The 18,498-nt window shown below is 41.3% G+C and overlaps 2 protein-coding genes, 1 non-coding gene and 1 pseudogene across 3 annotated transcripts; 3 read left to right on the forward strand and 1 right to left on the reverse strand.

The window, feature by feature from the left end:
- The first annotated feature begins 608 nt into the window (after positions 1–608).
- LOC105869927 (c-Myc-binding protein pseudogene) lies at positions 609–1,114 on the forward strand (annotated as a pseudogene).
- A 1,678-nt stretch (positions 1,115–2,792) lies between these two features.
- Positions 2,793–3,062, forward strand: LOC105869928 (phosphatidylinositol N-acetylglucosaminyltransferase subunit Y-like). Its single transcript, XM_012762085.3, has one exon. It carries the CDS (start codon positions 2,847–2,849, stop codon positions 3,060–3,062), a length of 216 nt encoding a protein of 71 aa, XP_012617539.1. The 5' UTR covers positions 2,793–2,846.
- A 3,282-nt stretch (positions 3,063–6,344) lies between these two features.
- Positions 6,345–16,642, reverse strand: HINT1 (histidine triad nucleotide binding protein 1). The gene is made up of 3 exons (XM_012762086.3): positions 16,396–16,642; positions 14,144–14,248; positions 6,345–6,672 (listed from the first exon to the last, which is right to left on the reverse strand). The coding sequence occupies exons 1-3, from the start codon at positions 16,504–16,506 to the stop codon at positions 6,508–6,510; spliced, it is 381 nt and encodes a 126-aa protein (XP_012617540.1). The 5' UTR covers positions 16,507–16,642; the 3' UTR covers positions 6,345–6,507.
- Positions 13,853–13,954, forward strand: LOC142863423 (U6 spliceosomal RNA). Its single transcript, XR_012914191.1, has one exon. It is a non-coding gene; the product is annotated as a U6 spliceosomal RNA (small nuclear RNA).
- Positions 16,643–18,498: the final 1,856 nt, after the last annotated feature.

The raw sequence follows: 18,498 nt of genomic DNA on the forward strand, positions 1-18,498 counted from the left end.
GCACGCGTCGGGGGCTGCACGCGTCGGGGCCTGCACGCGTCGGGGGCTGCACGCGTCGGGGTCTGCACGCGTCGGGGCCTGCACGCGTCGGGGGCTGCACGCGTCGGGGCCTGCACGCGTCGGGGGCTGCACGCGTCGGGGCTGCACGCGTGGGGGCTGCACGCGTGGGGGCTGCACGCGTCGGGGGCTGCACGCGTCGGGGCCTGCACGCGTCGGGGGCTGCACGCGTCGGGGCTGCACGCGTGGGGGCTGCACGCGTGGGGGCTGCACGCGTCGGGGGCTGCACGCGTGGGGGCTGCACGCGTCGGGGCCGCGGCCCTCGGCAGACCGGAGCGGGAAGGCCGAGGCGCCGCCCCGCGCCTTCGACCCGGCGCTGCTGGGGTTCCCGGTGTGCCCGCTGTCCAAGAAGCCGCTCAGATATGAAGCATCAACAAATGAACTGATTAATGGAGAGCTGGGAATAGCCTATCCAATCATTGATGGGATTCCTAATATGATACCACAGGCAGCTAGCATGACACATCAAAGTAAGAAGCAAGAATAAATGGAGCAGCACTAGCTCATAATTTAAAAAAGAAAAACACGGAGCCCGCCAGTCACCGACTCCGGCGCCACGGTCACTATGGCCCATTACAAAGCCGCCGACTGGAAGCGTGAGCAGTTCCGGAGGTACTTGGAGAAGTCGGGGGTGCTGGACACGCTGACCAAGGTGTTGGTAGCCTTATATGAAGAACCAGAGAAACCTAATAGTGCTTTGGATTTTTTAAAGCATCACTTAGGAGCTGCTACCCCAGAAAATCCAGAAATAGAGCTGCTTCGTCTAGAATTGGCAGAAATGGAAGAAAAATATGAAGCTATTGTAGAAGAAAATAAAAAACTGAAAACAAAGCTTGCTCAGTATGAACCACCTCAGGAGGAGAAGCGTGCTGAATAGGATTCTTCTCAGTTGAAAAGACACTGAAAAATGGTTTTGTATGACTTGAATAGTTTGTATAGTATACAATCTTTTCTGAAAAGATGCTATAGAACTCTTTTGATATGTTAAATTTCACCTATCACACTCTAATTGTTATAAACACATATACTTAGAATCACCAATAAAAACTCAATATAACTTTCTTTGGGTCTTAAAGCAGGAGAATCCAAAGTAAATCCTGAAGAAAACACAGCCATCTAATTCGTTACCTTAAAAGACATTCTGGTTAATAGTCTGATTAGGAATGATGGTACTGGTCATATTTCAGCCAAGGAAGTTTACCATGGAGCTCTTCCTTGGTGGAGTTCAGGATATGAACACAGGTACAGTTATTCTTTTGACACTGTTGTTTGTATTCCCTGTAGACAGCTGGAGAGATCTGTGTGACATAAGATGCTTTTGCACGGGTTCCCATAAATCCTCTGCTTTTGTTTATAAAATGCAGAACAAGTAATTCTTCTTTGCCACCACTTTGCCTTAGACAACTGTGTGTGTGCCAGTTTAGACTGTGACACCACATTTTCCTTCTATGCAATCATGCCCTGATAATCTTGCCTTGCTTTGCTCTGTGCTTAGTGAGTCCTAGTTGCACACTGGCCTTTCTGTGCTGATTTTCTATTTGCTTAATAACAGCAGTACCCTGATTGTAATTTACATAAACACTAAAATACTGTTCCCCTGCCTTACTTAGTTGCTTAGTTGAGCATAGACTTGAGGCAATATAAAATTCTGGGTTCATGCACAAGCTGGGATGAGAAGGGGAATGAGCCATATATTGTGGAAAATTATAGATTGTGGGTATAATTATAATATATAGTGCTTTTTTCCCTCAAAGTATATTTTCTAGCCTTGAATTCATTTTATCTTCATTATCCCTGTGAAGTAGGTAGGGCAAATATGAAGGGATGTTGGGTGCTGAATTTTTAGGCCAAAGACTGATGATAATACAGATTATTCAGTAACTGTACAGCCTTGGGCATATCAGTTAACTGCTCTGAGATTCGCCTTCCTCATCTGTTAAATGAGAAGAATATCTGTGCTGCCTACCTCACAGGGTTGTTGTGAGGGTCAAAGGAGAATGTATGTGAAAGATATGTAACTGGTAAAGCACTATATTCTTGTTTGTTAGTCCTTTTTCCTTTATCTGAGAAGACCTATAGTCAGATCTTTTGGTTTACTGATTTCCTACTTTCCTCACTGACATTTTAAAGAAGTATTCCCATTTCATGTATTTCTATCCCTATTGTTAGAAAACCTATCTTTATTTTTTGGTCAAAAAATACATAGAACACAAAATGGTCCAATGAAAACTGTCTTAACTAGCAAAAGCCTTGGCATCTGCTGGAGACTGTGACCAAGCCAATTATAAGGGCATTTTAGTCATGTTAGCATGACTGTGGCAGTGGTCTGTGCTGCTTCTAGTCACAAGTTTGTTTTTGGCGGGGTTGGAGGCAGATATTACTGGAAGAACATTCATTTGAGTAGATTTCTCTTTTACCAATTTGAGTGCTTCCTACCCAGATACAATGGGCTAAGTGCTGGGTGTGATAAAGATGAATGATTTGAACTTGGGACATGTATATAAACAATTACAATGTGGGTTACGATGTGCTAAGAACCATAATAATAAAACAGGGCCCCATGTGGGTTTTGGAAGAGAGGGAGACTTGGCTTCTTTAAGTAGCTGGTATGACAGTCCCTCTGTGGATATAGACAAGTAGAAATGTTTTTCTGGCAGCCAACTCTAAATTGCTTTTTTCTCATGGGACTAATATTAATGTCAGTAAGTCAAAAAAAAAAAAACAACTAAATTTTCTTAATACTGTATACCTTTTAAAGTAGGGTGGCAGGTAATAAGTGGAAGAGAAAAATGTTTCACTCTCTTCCTACGTTGACTGTTCTTATTCCACTGGTCTCTTTAGCAAGACTGTTTTACTCAGCCTCTGTGGAAGAAAACTTCCCACAGGGCTGCACTAGCACAAGCAGCCTTTGTTTCTACAGTCTGCTCTTGCCGATTACCATACCAGTGTATGTGTTCTTCCACCTTTGGACTTTGATGAGTATTAAACTCTTCAGGCATAATTAATGCAACCAGAGCCAAGATGGTATATATATATATATATATTCATATGTCTTGGACATCTATCTCTGAAAGCTCAGCTAGGTGGAAATACTGGAGACCCATTTAGTTTGCAGGAAAGATGCTTTGCCTTGCTTATGTGAGGCTTAGGACTACGGGAGGCTTACGCTGCACAAGCTTCTCTTATTATACTCTTGTTCTGCCCTTGTTTTTTTTTGAAGGTTCTGACTTATAACTGCTGTATCAGAAGAAACATTTCGACAAAGTGTCTTGTTGGAGATTAACACCCCCCCCCCCCAGTCATCATCTGATGACTGTTTCTTATCCTTTCATCTGAAAGTTAGTCATCTGAAATTTTGTTTGTATAGCGTCAAGGTATTTGGTGAAGTCACAGATGACAGATGACTGAAATAATTCCAAAGGAGCTATGTTGAAATGGTTGTAGACAAATGCATTTGCACTAATGTGATATAAGACCATACAAAAAAATGGGAATTTTATGTACTTACAAAAAAAAAAAAGAAAAAGAAAACAAAACAAAGGAAAAGGCACAAGGGAGAGCATGGGAGATTTTTCAGGGACTTGGAAATGCCATATATAAGTTCCTCACACACCTCATTAACAAGATTACAGGTACATGGCCATACACAGCTGAAGAGATACAGGGAAATGCAGTTTAGCTGTAAGCTAAAAAATAAAGACAACAGAGTGTTTTGGTTTCCCTGCTATGTAACAAATTACCCCAAAACTTAATGGCTTAAGCTAATATTTTCTCTCAATTTCTAAGGGTCAGGAATTTGGGAGATTAGCCAGGTTGTTCTGCCCTGGGGTCTGTCATGAGGTTGCAGTCAGATATTGATCAGGACTACATCTGAAGACTCGAAAGCTGGGGGATCTGGTCCCAAGATGGTTTATTCACATAGCTGACACGTTGCTGGCTGTTGGCAGGGCTCAGTTCCTCTGAATACAGGCCCTTCCATTAGGCTGCCTGAAAATCCTCGGCAATGGTAGCTGGCTTCCTCCAAACTGAGTATCTTCGGCTATTCGTGTTGCTATAACATAGGACTGGGTGGCTTATAAACAGCAATTTCTCACAGTTCTGGATTCTAGGAAGTTTACCCATCAAGGCACCAGCAGATTTAACATCTGGTGATGTTAAATCAGGCCCGTTTCCTGGTTCATAGATGGCTGTCTAGTATCTAGAATATATAAAGAAATCTAACAACTCAACAATTTTAAAAGCTATAATTTGCCAGGAGCTATGGAACATGCTTGTAATCCCAGCTACTTAGGAAGACAAGGTGGAAGGATCGCTTGAGCCCAAGAATTTAAGGTTGTAGTGAGCTATGATGACACCACTGCACTCTAGCCCAGGCAACTGAGTGAGACCCTGGAGAGAGAGAGAGAGAGAGAGAGAGAGAGACAGACAGAGACAGAGAGAGAGACAGAGAGAGAGACAGAGAGAGAGAGAGAGAGAGAGACAGAGAGAGAGACAGAGAGAGAGACAGAGAGAGAGACAGAGAGACAGAGAGAGAGACAGAGAGAGAGACAGAGAGAGAGAGAGAGAGAGAGAGAGACAGAGAGAGAGAGAAAATCAGGCACAAAATGGCTTAAGGCAGAGGGGTCACGGACAGAACCAGCAAGGTAATTCAGTGGTTGTGCACCTGATTTATTAAATATTAACACTGGCTTGACTAAATCACTGGGAAAGACAATATGCCTGAATAAAGCAGGGTCAACCTTCTTACACATAATATACAAAGACTTCTCATTATTTCACTCTTTTTTTTTTTTTTTTCATGATTAGGGTATCCTTAGATATTTCACTCTTTACTGTAGCACAAATCCCACCAAAACTCCTCCCTAGACGGTCCCCCAATATTAAATAAAAATACTAGGTAAAGAAGAATGATTTTTAAAAATCCTCCTGGATGGCTCACACCTGTAATCCTAGCTCTCTGGGAGGCCTAGGCAGGCAGATTGTTTGAGCTCAGGAGTTCAAAACCAACCTGAGCAAGAGTGAAACCCATCTCTACTATAAAGAAATTAATTGACCGACTAAAAATATATATACAAAAAATTAGCTGGGCATGGTGGTGCATGCCTGTAGTCCCAACTACTCGGGAGGCTGAGGCAGCAGGATTGCCTGAGCCCAGGAGTTTGAGGTTGCTGTGAGCTAGGCTGATGCCATGGCACTCACTCTAGCCTGGGCAACAAAGTGAGACTCTGTGTCAAAAAAAATAAATAAACAAAATAAAATCCTCCTGGAATGGGAAGGACTTTACGAAATAAAAAAAATGATGAATTAACTATATAAATATTTTAAAGACCATAAACAAAGGAGCAAATGATAAATTAGGAAAAAATTATTTGTTACATATAAATAGCCAATTTCTCTACTCCCCCCAAAAAACTATTTAAAAATCACCAAGAACAAAAGAAATTTTAAAGAAAATCAATTTTCAGCTGTCAAAACCCCACTAAAATAGTCTTTTTTTAGAGATTAAAAATGGAAGAAATCCATAAGCACAAAAAGAATGGGAGAGGAGACAAAAAAAGGAAAAAGTATCAAATTTTGGAAGCTGGAGATTACCTACATAAAGGAAAGCCAACAAACAAAGCTATTTTCCTTGTAGAACCTTAGAAAGGCTAGGGTATACGGTGAGACTAAAAATAAGTTTGGTTGTCAGTCTACACAAGAACTCAGACCCTGAGGTTCTCTCCCCAACTCCACATAGCCAGATTTGTGCAAAACTTATTGTTGCTCATGTGTACATACATATTTAAAACTGAGTTTGCAATGGAAAATTCTAGGTAAAACATTTTCAAGTCTTTGAATATTAAGATGGAGTTTAGATAGCAAGGAAATATCAATGTATGGCTTCATATGGTCATCAAAGACTGTGTAACAAACCTACTTTCATTCTTTCTAAATTATCCAAAAAGCACAGGAGAAACATATGGGCTGAACATAAACCTTTCTTTCTAGGCCCAAAACTCACTTTCTGGATCAATTACAGCAATACTCCTATGTCCTTAAAAAAATGAGAGGATTAATAAAATCTCATCTGGACTAATATTTTAGGCTGAAAGAGTTATTTCAAAGTTTAAGTTAAATTTATGAACTCTCATAACATGTCTTCAAAGACTAGTCCCAATATTATAACAATGCAATGTTCATATGCTGGGTCCTCCTTGGGAAGAAAAAATAAGAAACCTCCAAAATTATGAACCCACCTTCACACATTCCAACAAACATATTTTTAAAATAATAAATCAAATGCAGAATTCAGAGAGACTAAACCATGCAACAAAGTCTTTTATTATGTATGGATTTTTAAAATTACTTCCTCAATCTCTCCATACACAAGCAAAAATGTGTTATTTAACATATTGGAACTTGCAGACTTGGTCACTGCCTAGAGAAGGGAAAATTATCCCCAAAATATGCTTAACCAGGAGGCCAATTCATCTGCCGACCTCCAAGAACATGCAGATGAACATGATAGACAGACTGTCCTCCATCTGAACCTTCATTCACCACCATTCGATAACCCTTCTTCAGTCCCAGATCAGCAGCACATTTCTTGCCAACAATCATTAAATGTCCTAGAAGCTGGAAAAGAAAAAAAGTTTCTTAAGCACAATTTATAACTTCTTGCCACTAAATAACAAATAATCTAGTTGAAATATCAAATTGAAAAAACTGCCAAGTTAAAACATACTCTGGGCAAATATTTGGAACTCTCTTAATCCCAATTCGGCAAAATTTACAACTGAAAATCCATTAAGACTAGGTATTTATTCACTACAAATTTCAATAAATGAATTAGGCATAAAATCTGTTCAATTAAAAAAATTTTAAATTATATTCCAAGAAGTATTTAAGTTTTTCTAATAAAGCAAGACAATACTGCTTTCTTGTTTTAGGGGTGTATATCAGTCAGGACAAGTTTGGTTATGCTGTGGTAACAAACAACCCTAAAATCTGGTTAAAAACAAAGACACACTTCTTGTGCTCTCTACAGTTAATCACAAGCTGACTAGGCGCTATATTCTACATCTTTTTCACTTTAGGATCCAGGCTGATGGAGCACTCATAACAGTAGAGGGAAGAGAAAACAGGCAAACCAGGTGCTGGCTCTAAACATTTCTACCCAAAAGGCATACCACTTCTGCTTGCATTCATTGGCCAAATCAAGTCATATGACCAGGCATCAATGAGGCGGGAAGTATAATTAGCCCACAGAAGAGTAGTATTTATAACGATTATACAATCTATGATAAAGAATATGAGGAAAAATTTTAACTGAGGCCTGCACCACCTGGCAAAACCAAATAATAATTTTTTTCTTTCCTATGGAATCAACTGCATGAACAGACAAAGGGCCATTAAGCCCACTCCTGTACATCATATTTCTATGTTGAGGAAAATGAGTCTAACCAACTAATCCATGCGTGGACCCTTTTTGTTCAGGAATTTTGACTCAGAAATCCTTCTTTGCTGCTACCCCAAACACCAAGGAAGCAAAGCCTGCTATGGAGATCAGGACCTTTCTGAGGTAGAAAAATGAACAGAGTCTGGTAATACTGTTTTGTCTACTGTATTTATTTAACAAAATGTATTAAAACATTTTCTCTTTTAGTGACCTTAAGTATCTCACTGACATTGTAAGAATCAAGTTATGGCTTTGAACAACAGGTGGGCATCCGTAACATTCAGACTACAAATGTTCCTCAGTTTATGATGGAGTTACGTCCTGAATAATTCATCATATATTGGAAACATCTTAAGTTGAAAATGCATTTAATACACCTAACCTGACAAACATCATAGCTTGGGCTAGCTTACCTTAAACATGCTCAAAACCTGGCTGGGTGCGGTGGCTCACGCCTGTAATCCTAGCACTTGGGAGGCCAAGGCGGGTGGATCGCTTGAGGTCAGGAGTTCGAAACCAACCTGAGCAAGAGCGAGACCCCATCTCTACTAAAAATAGAAAGAAATTAATTGGCCAACTAAAAATATACATAGAAAAAATTAGCCAGGCATGGTGGCACATGCCTGTAGTCCCAGCAACTCAGGAGGCTGAGGCAGAAGGATTGCTTGAGCCCAGGAGTTTGAGGTTGCTGTGAGCGAGGCTGACACCACGGCACTATATCCCGGGAAACAGAGACTCTGTCTAAAAAAAAAAGTGCTCAAAACCCTTTTATTAGCATACAGTTGGACAAAATCATCTAACACAAAGCCCATTTTATAATAAAGGGTTGAACATCTCATGTAAGAGGTTTTTTGTTTTTTTTCTGAGACAGAGTTTCACTTTGTTGCCCAGGCTAGAGTTGAGTGCCATGGCGTCAGCCTAGCTCACAGCAATCTCAATCTCCTGGGCTCAAGCAATCCTACTGCCTCAGCCTCCCGAGTAGCTGGGACTACAGGCATGCACCACCATGCCCGGCTAATTTTTTGTATATATATTTTTAGTCGGTCAGTTAATTTCTTTCTATTTTTAATTAATAGAGACCGGGTCTCACTCTGGCTGGTTTTGAACTCCTTACCTGAGCCATCTACCCACCTCGGCCTCCCAGAGTGCTAGGATTACAGGCGTGAGCCACCGCACCTGGCCTCATGTAAGAGTTTTTACCACATAATGCTAACCAGAAAAAAAAAATCAAAATTCAAAATATGGTTTCTACTGAATGTCTATTGCTTTTGCACCATCACAGAGTTGAAAAATTTTAAGTTGAACCATAAGACAGGGACTATCTGTACAATGGACCCTACTGCATGACCAGCAGAGTCTACTATCCTGGGGCTTACTAAGGTAATGGGAATAGAAACTTAAGACTTTCTCTCCTTTCCCTCTTTTCTTGCCATAAGAATTAAAAGAGTTCCTTTCCCGAGAGCTTGTTAGAATGTTGGGAAGAGAGGTTAACCCCCTCCTCTTTGTTCTCCTACCATGGGAAATCATAAGCAGCGAACTGGTAGTTTAAGGTACTTTCTCCACCAACCCTTCCCCCCTTTAACTTTTATTAGAGAAGAAAGCTGCCAATACACAAGTAGACTCCACGCACAAATATAGACAAAGTGCCGATAGAATGGACCAAAAACACACAGGATGACCCAGAGTGAAACTAGATATTTGTCACAGAGTCCTACAAATCCCCAGACAATACTACAGATCTGGCAATGCCCACGAGAAAAACTATAATAATCCCAAGGAAGTTATAAAGAAGAAGAAAAATGTCTTGTCTTCAAACATTTTGGCAACCAAAGAAATTCCCAGTCAGAGCCTAAGAATGGGTGACTATTAAAAGCCCACATTCAAAAAATGGGCTTAAAGATTTGAAATGGTGAAAAATTCCCAATTTTAAAGTACAGATGGTCCCTGAATCATGATGATTCAACTTATGATTTTTCAACTTTACCATGGAGTGAAAACAATATGCATTCACAGCAGAAACCGTACTTCCAAATTTTGATCTTTTTCCAGACTAGTGATATACTAGTGATATACTCTGACATGAATTATATTATTATATTCAATATATATATTATTATATTCAATACTTTATTACAAAATAGGCTCTCTGCTAAATGATTTTGCCCGACTGTAGGCTAATGTAACTGTTCTGAGCATCTTTAAGGTAGGCTAGGCTGAGTTATAATGTTCAGTAAGTTAGATGTATTAAATACATTTTCAACATACGATTATCTTCAGTTCACACTGAGGTTTATCAGGACATAACCCCACTGTAAGTCAAGGAGCATCTGCACTGATGTACCTATGCTGGTCACAAATTTAATTATGTATTAGCACAGTGTTAAAGCTGGTTCAATAAATGTTTCAAGGCAAAGAACTGTCTTCTATGTAAAAGACACGATAAAACTCTAATTTAGAAAGTTAACTGAGTAAAAACTAACATTCTATCTATCCTTACAGGCAAGAGCTGCGTTTGAGTAAGAAGCTCTGACCTTAAAATGCCGTGATTGTGCAATTATACTGAATGTTAAAAAGTTTTAATCTTTCAGTTACTGAAGATGGTATTTTACTATTAAGCACTACTCACTATTACCTTTGAACTCTGTGATCTGTAAGAACATAATGCATTAAAAATTAATGCCCAGGCCGGGCGCTGTGGCTCACGCCTGTAATCCTAGCTCTTGGGAGGCCGAGGCGGGCGGATTGCTCAAGGTCAGGAGTTCGAAACCAGCCTGAGCAAGAGTGAGACCCCGTCTCTACTATAAATAGAAAGAAATTAATTGGCCAACTGATATATATATAAAAAATTAGCCGGGCATGGTGGCGCATGCCTGTAGTCCCAGCTACCCGGGAGGCTGAGGCAGAAGGATCACTCGAGCCCAGGAGTTTGAGGTTGCTGTGAGCTAGGCTGACGCCACGGCACTCACTCTAGCCTGGGCAACAAAGTGAGACTCTGTCTCAAAAAAAAAAAAAAAAAAAAAAAAAATTAATGCCCTGAATTTTCTAACTTTCAAAAATAATATATCACTTTAAAAAGGTACCCCCGGCCGGGCGCGGTGGCTCACACCTGTAATCCTAGCACTCTGGGAGGCAGAGGCAGGCGGATTGCTCGAGGTCTGGAGTTCGAAACCAGCCTGAGCAAGAGTGAGACCCCCGTCTCTACTATAAATAGAAAGAAATTAATTGGCCAACTAATGTATATATATATAATTAGCCGGGCATGGTGGCGCATGCCTGTAGTCCCAGCTACTCGGGAGGCTGAGGCAGGAGGATTGCTTGAGCCCAGGAGATTGAGGTTGCTGTGAGCTAGGCTGACGCCATGGCACTCACTCTAGCCTGGGCTAGAGACTATGTCTCAAAAAAAAAAAAAAAAAAAAAAAAGGTACCCCCAAGTAAATAATTCAGATATTAAAGACCCAAAGTGTTCCCCAAGTAAACTCATGTGAAAAAAAAAAAAAAGAAAAAAAAAAAAATAAAGACCCAAAGTGTCCATTCTTGATTTTGACATTTAAAAAAATTTTGTGAAATACAAGCCGGGCGCGGTGGCTCACGCCTGTAATCCTAGCACTCTGGGAGGCTGAGGCGGGCGGATTGCTCGAGGTCAGGAGTTCGAAACCAGCCTGAGCAAGAGCAAGACCCGTCTCTACCATAAATAGAAAGAAATTAATTGGCCAACTAATATATATAGAGAAAAAATTAGCCGGGCATGGTGGCGCATGCCTGTAGTCCCAGCTACTCGGGAGGCTGAGGCAGAAGGATTGCTTGAGCCCAGGAGTTTGAGGTTGCTGTGAGCTAGGCTCACGCCACAGCACTCACTCTAGCCTGGTCAACAAGCGAGACTCTGTCTCAAAAAAAAAAACAAAAAAAAAATTTTTGTGAAATACAGATAAAAATGTATAAAAGCATATGAACAATTTAAAAATAATAAAGCAAGTATCTACATATCTATCCGATCAAAAAATAGAACATTACCATACCATAAAGACTTCCCAGTAATCCTATTCACTTACTTTCTCCACCTTCTCCCCTACTTCAGAAGTTACGAATCTTTTCTGTTTGTGATTGGCCTTTTCACTCTTTAAGGAGTCTTTTGGTGAATACAAGTTCTTAATTTTAATGTGTTCAATTTAATTAACCTTTTTCTTTTATGGATTCTACTTCATTTCTTATTAAGGAATCCTTCCTTCCCAACTCCAAGTCATAAAGATATTCTCTAATTTTGGCTTCTAAAAAAATCATTCCTAATAAGGTCTGTAATGCATCTGAATTGATTTTTATGCAAAGCATGAGGTTGTAGTATGATTTCATTTTTTTATATGAATAAGTATCCCAGCATCATTACTAAAAAGTTCATCCTGAAATGATATGTCCATGACTTGCTTTAAATAAAAAAAAAAAAAAAAAAAAAAAACTCACAAAAAACTAGAGGCAGGGGGAAATTAGGGGAATACAAATCAAAACCACAATGAGATACCACCTCACACCTACTAGCATGGTTAGAATCAAAAAGATAATAGCAGATGTTGGTGAGGATGTGGAGAAACTGGAATCCTCATACATTGCTGGTGGGAATATAAAATGATGCAGCAACTTTGGAAAACACTGGGCAGTTCCTCCAAAGGAGAAACATAGTTACCATATGACCCAGTAATTCCAGTCCTAAGAATATACCAAAGAAAATGAAAATACATGTTCACACAGACACATGTAACAAATTATCACAGCAGTATCCACAGTAGCCAAAGAGTGGAATATCTATCCCAAATATCCATCAAATGAAGAATAAATAAAATACAGTCTATCCATACAAGGGAATATTTGGCCATAAAATAATAAAGTACTGAAAAACGCTACAACACGAACCTTGAAAACATTACACTAAGTGAAAGAAACATTCACAGAAGACCACATATTGTATGATTCCACTTATAGGAAACATCCAGAATAGGCAAATCTAGAGACAGAAAGTAGATTAGATGTTGCCTAGGGTTTAGGGGAAAGGACTTGGTGAGGTGGGCAGAATGGAGAGTAGCTGCCTATGGGTATGGGTTTTCTTTTGGGGATGATGAAAATGTTCTGAAACTTACTATGGTGATGGCTGCAAACCTCTGAACATACTAAAAACCAGTGACTTACATACTTTAAATAGGTAGATTGTATGTTACATGTTATATGTATATTCTGTTGTCTTAAAAAATTTACTCAGGCCAGGCATGGTGGCTATAATCCTAGCACTTAGGGAGGCTGAAGCAGGAGGATCACTTGAGGCCAGGAGTTCAAGACCAGCCCAGGCAACATAGCAAGACCCCATCTCTACAGAAAATAAAGAAAATTAGCCAGGCATGGTGGTACACTCCTGTAGTCCTAGCTACTCAGGAGGCTGAGCCAGGAGGATCATTTGAGCCCAGAAGTTTGAGATTGCTGTGAGCTATGATCACATCACCACACTCTAGTCCAACACAGGGAGACCTATCTCAATTAAAAAAAAAAAAAAGAAAGAAAGAAAGAAAAAGCTTATTCAAAGTAATTTACCTTCTCTTGACCACTCATGGTTATAACTATTAATATAAAATTTAACTACAAATTAACTGCCACAGTATGCAATCCTATCCAACAGGATGAGAGATATTAAAGCCTACCTAGCCATGTATAAAGTAGTTCCAGGATTGTTGTGTTTTTCAAGTTATATCTTTATTTCACAGGTTTCCCAATTCTTTCTACAGAGCTAAATAATCTATTCTGAAGACCCCAGATGTCCCTCTTTCTGTTTCTGGGCTGCTGCCTCTAATCCAATAAGCAGCGAACTTTCTCTGCAAAGGGACACAAAGCAAATATTGTAGGCTTGTGGGCCAGACGGCTTCTATCAAAACTACTCAACTCTGACTTTGTAGTGAAAAGGAACCATAGACAATAATTAAACAAATGAGAGGGCTGTGATCCAATAAAACTTTATTTACAAAAACAGGCAACAGGCCAGATTTGGCCCACAGGCCATAGATTGCCAGTACCTGCTCTAATTTGTAGATTTAGATTTAGTAACCAAACTTTTAGTCATACTAGGTATACGTAATTGAGAGTTGGAGAGGTTCACTGTGAGTTATATACATGGACTTTATGATGCGTGCTTTGGGTATATATGATTTTACTGATTTGTAGTTTCATATATTAGTGACTTCAATTATATACCTCCAATGTATCTGCCCAAATCATCCTTCAAAACACTTTTCATTACTAGAATTTCAGCCATAATTTCAATATTTTCTATTTATGTATTTTTGCTGATTCAATCACATAGTATACCAATTCCTGGAATTATGACACACCAATAAAATGTAACTCATTTCTAATGAAACAATACAGAGATTAGCATAGCCCCTATAAAAGGATGACATGCAAATTTGTGAAGCATTCCATAAAATTTTCTTTAATGTTTTTTATTTCTGAATGTCTGTTTTACCAAAAATCAAACTATTTATACATTGTATTTAAGTACTAATAGTTTTTCTGTTTTTCCTCAGTAACACCTTCAGGAAGATGAAAATGTGGTATCACTCTAAGGACAAAATTTAACCTCTCAATTAAAAAAAATTGTGTTAGAAATTTACTTACACTTTCATCATCATCTTCTGCTGCAGAAATCTGGGATATGAATTTCTTGGGTATCACCAGAAAATGTGTTGGTGCTTGAGGAGAAATGTCATGGAAAGCAAGACACTAGGGAAAAGAAAAAAAAAAAATCAGCTTTAGTGTATCAGCGGGTTAAAACTTTCTTTTTCTTTTCTTTTTTTTTTTTTTTTAAGAGACAGGGTCCTGCTCTGTCACTCAGGCTGAAGTGCAGTGGCACTATCATAGCTTCCTGCAGCCTAGAACTCCTGGGCTCAAAGGATCCTTTCATCCCAGCCTCCCAAGTAGCTAGGACTACAGGCGAGCCATTAGGCCTGGCTATTCTTTCAATTATTTATTAAGCACTAACCACACAAGAGGCACTGTACTAGATGCTAAGAAAACACAAATGTATACAATACACATATTCTTATGACCTTTTCACAGAATTTATGTATGGAGTCTTAAGGGAAAACGAAATAAAGGTTTAATTGCCGAAGGTCACACATGTTACAAAGGAAAAGTAAAGGGTGAGATGATTATTACAGAAAAACCTGATTTAAACTGGGTGGTCAGGGACAACCACTCTGAGACAATGACATTTAAAACGAGATCCAATTACCCATGCTAATCCTTGTCTACCTCTCCAGTATGATCTCAAGCAACTCTCCCCCTACACTGTCCTTCATAACTCTCCACCCTCAGGGCTTTTTCAATGGCTGTTCCCTGAACTGCAATGATCCTCTCTCGCCTCAACCCCAAAATTGTCTAACATAAACTGCTATTCATTCCTGACTCAGCATATATAATTTCTAAAAGAATCCTACTGTTTCCCCTCCCCCTTCCACCATGCCCAGGTCAGAGGCCTGTTTGTGCAATTTCCTGGTTTTTTCCTTTCCGGTTGTGACCAGTTTTGTTAATTACATATTTGTCTGGTATTTGATTAATACCTATTGTTCCCACTTTACTCAACTATTTAGGAAATTATGCCTATTCTCTTCTGTAGAATTAAAGAGTATAAGTAGCATTTAGACAAATTATTAACTACACTAGAAGTGTCTGTAAATACAAATGCTACTTGAATGTTTTTGTGAATTTTGCTCCCTTACTGGAGGTCGAAGCTGCTTCATAAAACCGATTCATGCTTAAATTGTCTCACGAGCAGTTCTATTTGTTACTCCCTAAAAAATGCTGTATCATTTAGAATGCTTCATGCTGTTGTACTGTTGGACTTAGGTGGTTCGAGTCAGTATTTCAATGATCACATATAAAAGGCTTTTAAAAGGAAATATGTTTTTTCTAAAACAAAAGAACTTCCACCTAACTAGAGACAAATAAAGGTATTCAAATAAAATTCACCTTGAGGAACCTAATTAAGTCTTAGATAACAAAAAGTTAATGTTTTTTTTAGATTTCTTAAAGTTAATTTAGCAAAATGTTTACAAAACTTGTTCTACCTAAATCAGCCAACCTCTTGCGCAGCTTTATCCGAGATCCAAATCCAAAATGAAACTGTTCACTAAATAATTTACACAAGACGTCTTAAAGTCACATCAACTGGGTTCTCACCTATAATGATGTCAACAAAAACTACATTCTTAGTCCCTTGGCATAAAATTACTTTCCTGTCGAAAGTAAAAGAAATCATTCAATGTTTGTAAGTACAAGGTCAAAGGCAAGCAAAACCCAGACGGCCGTCCACTCTCCACCTCGGACGGCCCCAGCCCCAGCGGGGTCGGCGAGCGCTGCCCGCCGGCGGGGAGGCCGGTAGCCCGGCGCGGCCGCCCCCGCCCCACGCGGCACGGCGCCGAGCCGAGCGCCGGGGACGCCGGGCAAGGCAGGCCGGCTGCGCGGGAGATCGCGGAGATTGGGCCCGAGTGAGGGCGCGATCGGGTTTCTCCCTGTCAGGCAGAGCGCCGGCGAGATTTCGAGATTCCCGACGCCACGCGCGGTCCGCGGCGGCCGGGGAGGCTGCGGCGCCCACGCCGGGGACCCGGCGCGCCCCGACACGCGCCCAGGCCCGCGGTGCGGCACCAGGGCGCCGGCGGCCCGGCCCGCGCCCGGCGCTGATAACGCGTAACCGGAGCGCCGGCACGCGCCGGCAGGCCGCCTCGGAGCGCCGCGGCCCTGCCCGCTGGCCCGGGGCCCGCCGGCCACACGGCCCGGCTCTTCCCGGCCCTTCCCTCCGCGGGAAACCGGCGTGTCCGCGGGCGGCTGCCCCCGCCTCAGCCCGCGAGCCAGGCGGTGCCGCTGCCTACCCGGTCATCCTCAAAAATGATTTTGGCTGGGATTTCCTTGCGGATGATCTTCCCGAAGATCGTGTCGCCGCCAGGCCGGGCGACCTGAGCCTTGGCGATCTCATCTGCCATGCCGGCGTCCTCCCGCGCGGCGGCCAGGGGAGAAGCTCGGCTCGGGCGAGGAACCGGAGAGCGTGCCGGGGCGGGAGCGCGCGGCCAGGCCGGCGCCTGCGCACTGGCGAGCGGGCGGCGGGGGCGGCGGGCGCGGGGAGCTCGAAGGGCAGCGCTCGCGACACCCGCAGGAGGCTGGCTCTTTATCCGAGGTTCCTGCGAGACGCACCGAAGTTGTTTTCTTTCCTCCTTTCTCGTCTTCCGAGGGAATGGAGTTATTGATGTAAGCCCTTCATTTGCCTATGGACGTTTGCAGGAAAAACTGAGTACTGTAACTACAAAGGTTTGATTGTTCCAGTGGTCCTGGCCACCTTTGCTGGCTGAGACACCATAACACTTCACAGCTGCTTAGGGTCTTGGCTCCAGCAATTGAGCCCTCCCTGCATCAGGGTTTTCCTGTTTACAGCAGCGGTTCTCAACCTTGACTGCGCATTAAAATCACTTGGGGAGTTTTTCAAACTCCCCGTGAACCTGGTTGCTCCCCAGATCAATTAAATCTTAGTCGCTGGAGACGACACCCAGGCATCAGTAGTTTGTAAACCTCCCTAGATCGTTTTACAAAGAATTTTTCTGAGCTGTAATCAACATAATATAAAATGCTCCACCTTAAAAGAATAAAACCTCCCTTAATCCCACCTCCCTCTCCCTAGCTTTGCTCTTTTGTAAGAGAGTTTTCTACATACTGTGTCCACTTTCTCATCATTCAATTTTGAGCCCATTTCCCTCTTGTCAAGATCACTAAGGACCTTGACTTACAAAATCTTATAGGCAATTTCATTTACTATCATGCTAGACTTCTTGGCATCATTTGCCATTGTTGACCACTCCCTCCTTTCAGCAATAGTCTTCACTCTCCTACCTCCCTGGATGCGATTTCTCCTTCACATGAAGCCTCTAGTTCCAGACCTCTCAATGGGTTTCCTTCTTAGCCCTCTTCTCTAGCAACCTCAAACTCCTGGGCTCAAGCAATCCTTCTGCCTCAGCGTCTCAAGTAGCTGGGACTACAGGCATGCGCCACTATGCCCGGCTACTTTTTTCTATCTATATTTTTAATTGTCTGGCTAATTTCTATTTTTTTAGTAGAGATGGGGTCCCGCTCTTGCTCAGGCTGGTCTCGAACTCCTGACCTCAAGCAATCCTCCTGCCTCGGCCTCCCAGAGTGCTAGGATTACAGACGTGAGCCACTGTACCCAACCCCAAGTGTCCTTACTAAGAAAAATTAACTATACCTCCTGAACTGCCTTATATGATCATACTTTACCACTTTGTGTTGGCAAAATTATTGATGGTGGTTCCCTTTAATCTCAAAAGTGTCCCATTTGGTACTTTTACTATCAAAGACTGGGACAACTGATGAACTCCAAATAATGTCTATAAATTAGGTAATAATTTTGAAGTCATGTTAATTTCCTTTCATAACCACAGAAAAATTATCAGAATCAGTTGGTCTAGGGTGGGGCCCTATCATTTGGGTTTGTAACACGTTTTCAGGTCATGCAGTTTCTGCTGACCCTGGAACCATACTTTGAGAATCACTGACGTAAGAGAATGTGTTTGTAGGAAAAAAAACTCACTGAAGTTTTTAGGGCTATAAGATATCATGTCTGTAACTCACTCTCAAACAGTTCAAGGAAAAAAAATGTCCATATGTAGATGAGTAGAGAGAGAAAAATGATAAAGCAATGGTAAGATGTTAACATTTGCTGAATGAGTGAAAAATAAAGGCAAATTCTATGTATTATTCTTGCCACATTTCTGTAAGTCTGAAATTGTCAAAAGGTTAAAACAAAAAATATGTGCTGATTTGGATAATAAATATGGTAAACTTTCACTTGGTCTGAAGGCTTTATTGTCTATAGAGTTAGGATTCTCAAGTATTTGTCACCTGATCTACCGCTCCTCTTAATTCCAGGCTAGTCTATGATAAACATTACTGCCTACTTACCACCTCCC

The sequence above is a fragment of the Microcebus murinus genome, chromosome 21 (genome assembly GCF_040939455.1).
Source record: "Microcebus murinus isolate Inina chromosome 21, M.murinus_Inina_mat1.0, whole genome shotgun sequence".
NCBI lineage: Eukaryota > Metazoa > Chordata > Mammalia > Primates > Cheirogaleidae > Microcebus > Microcebus murinus.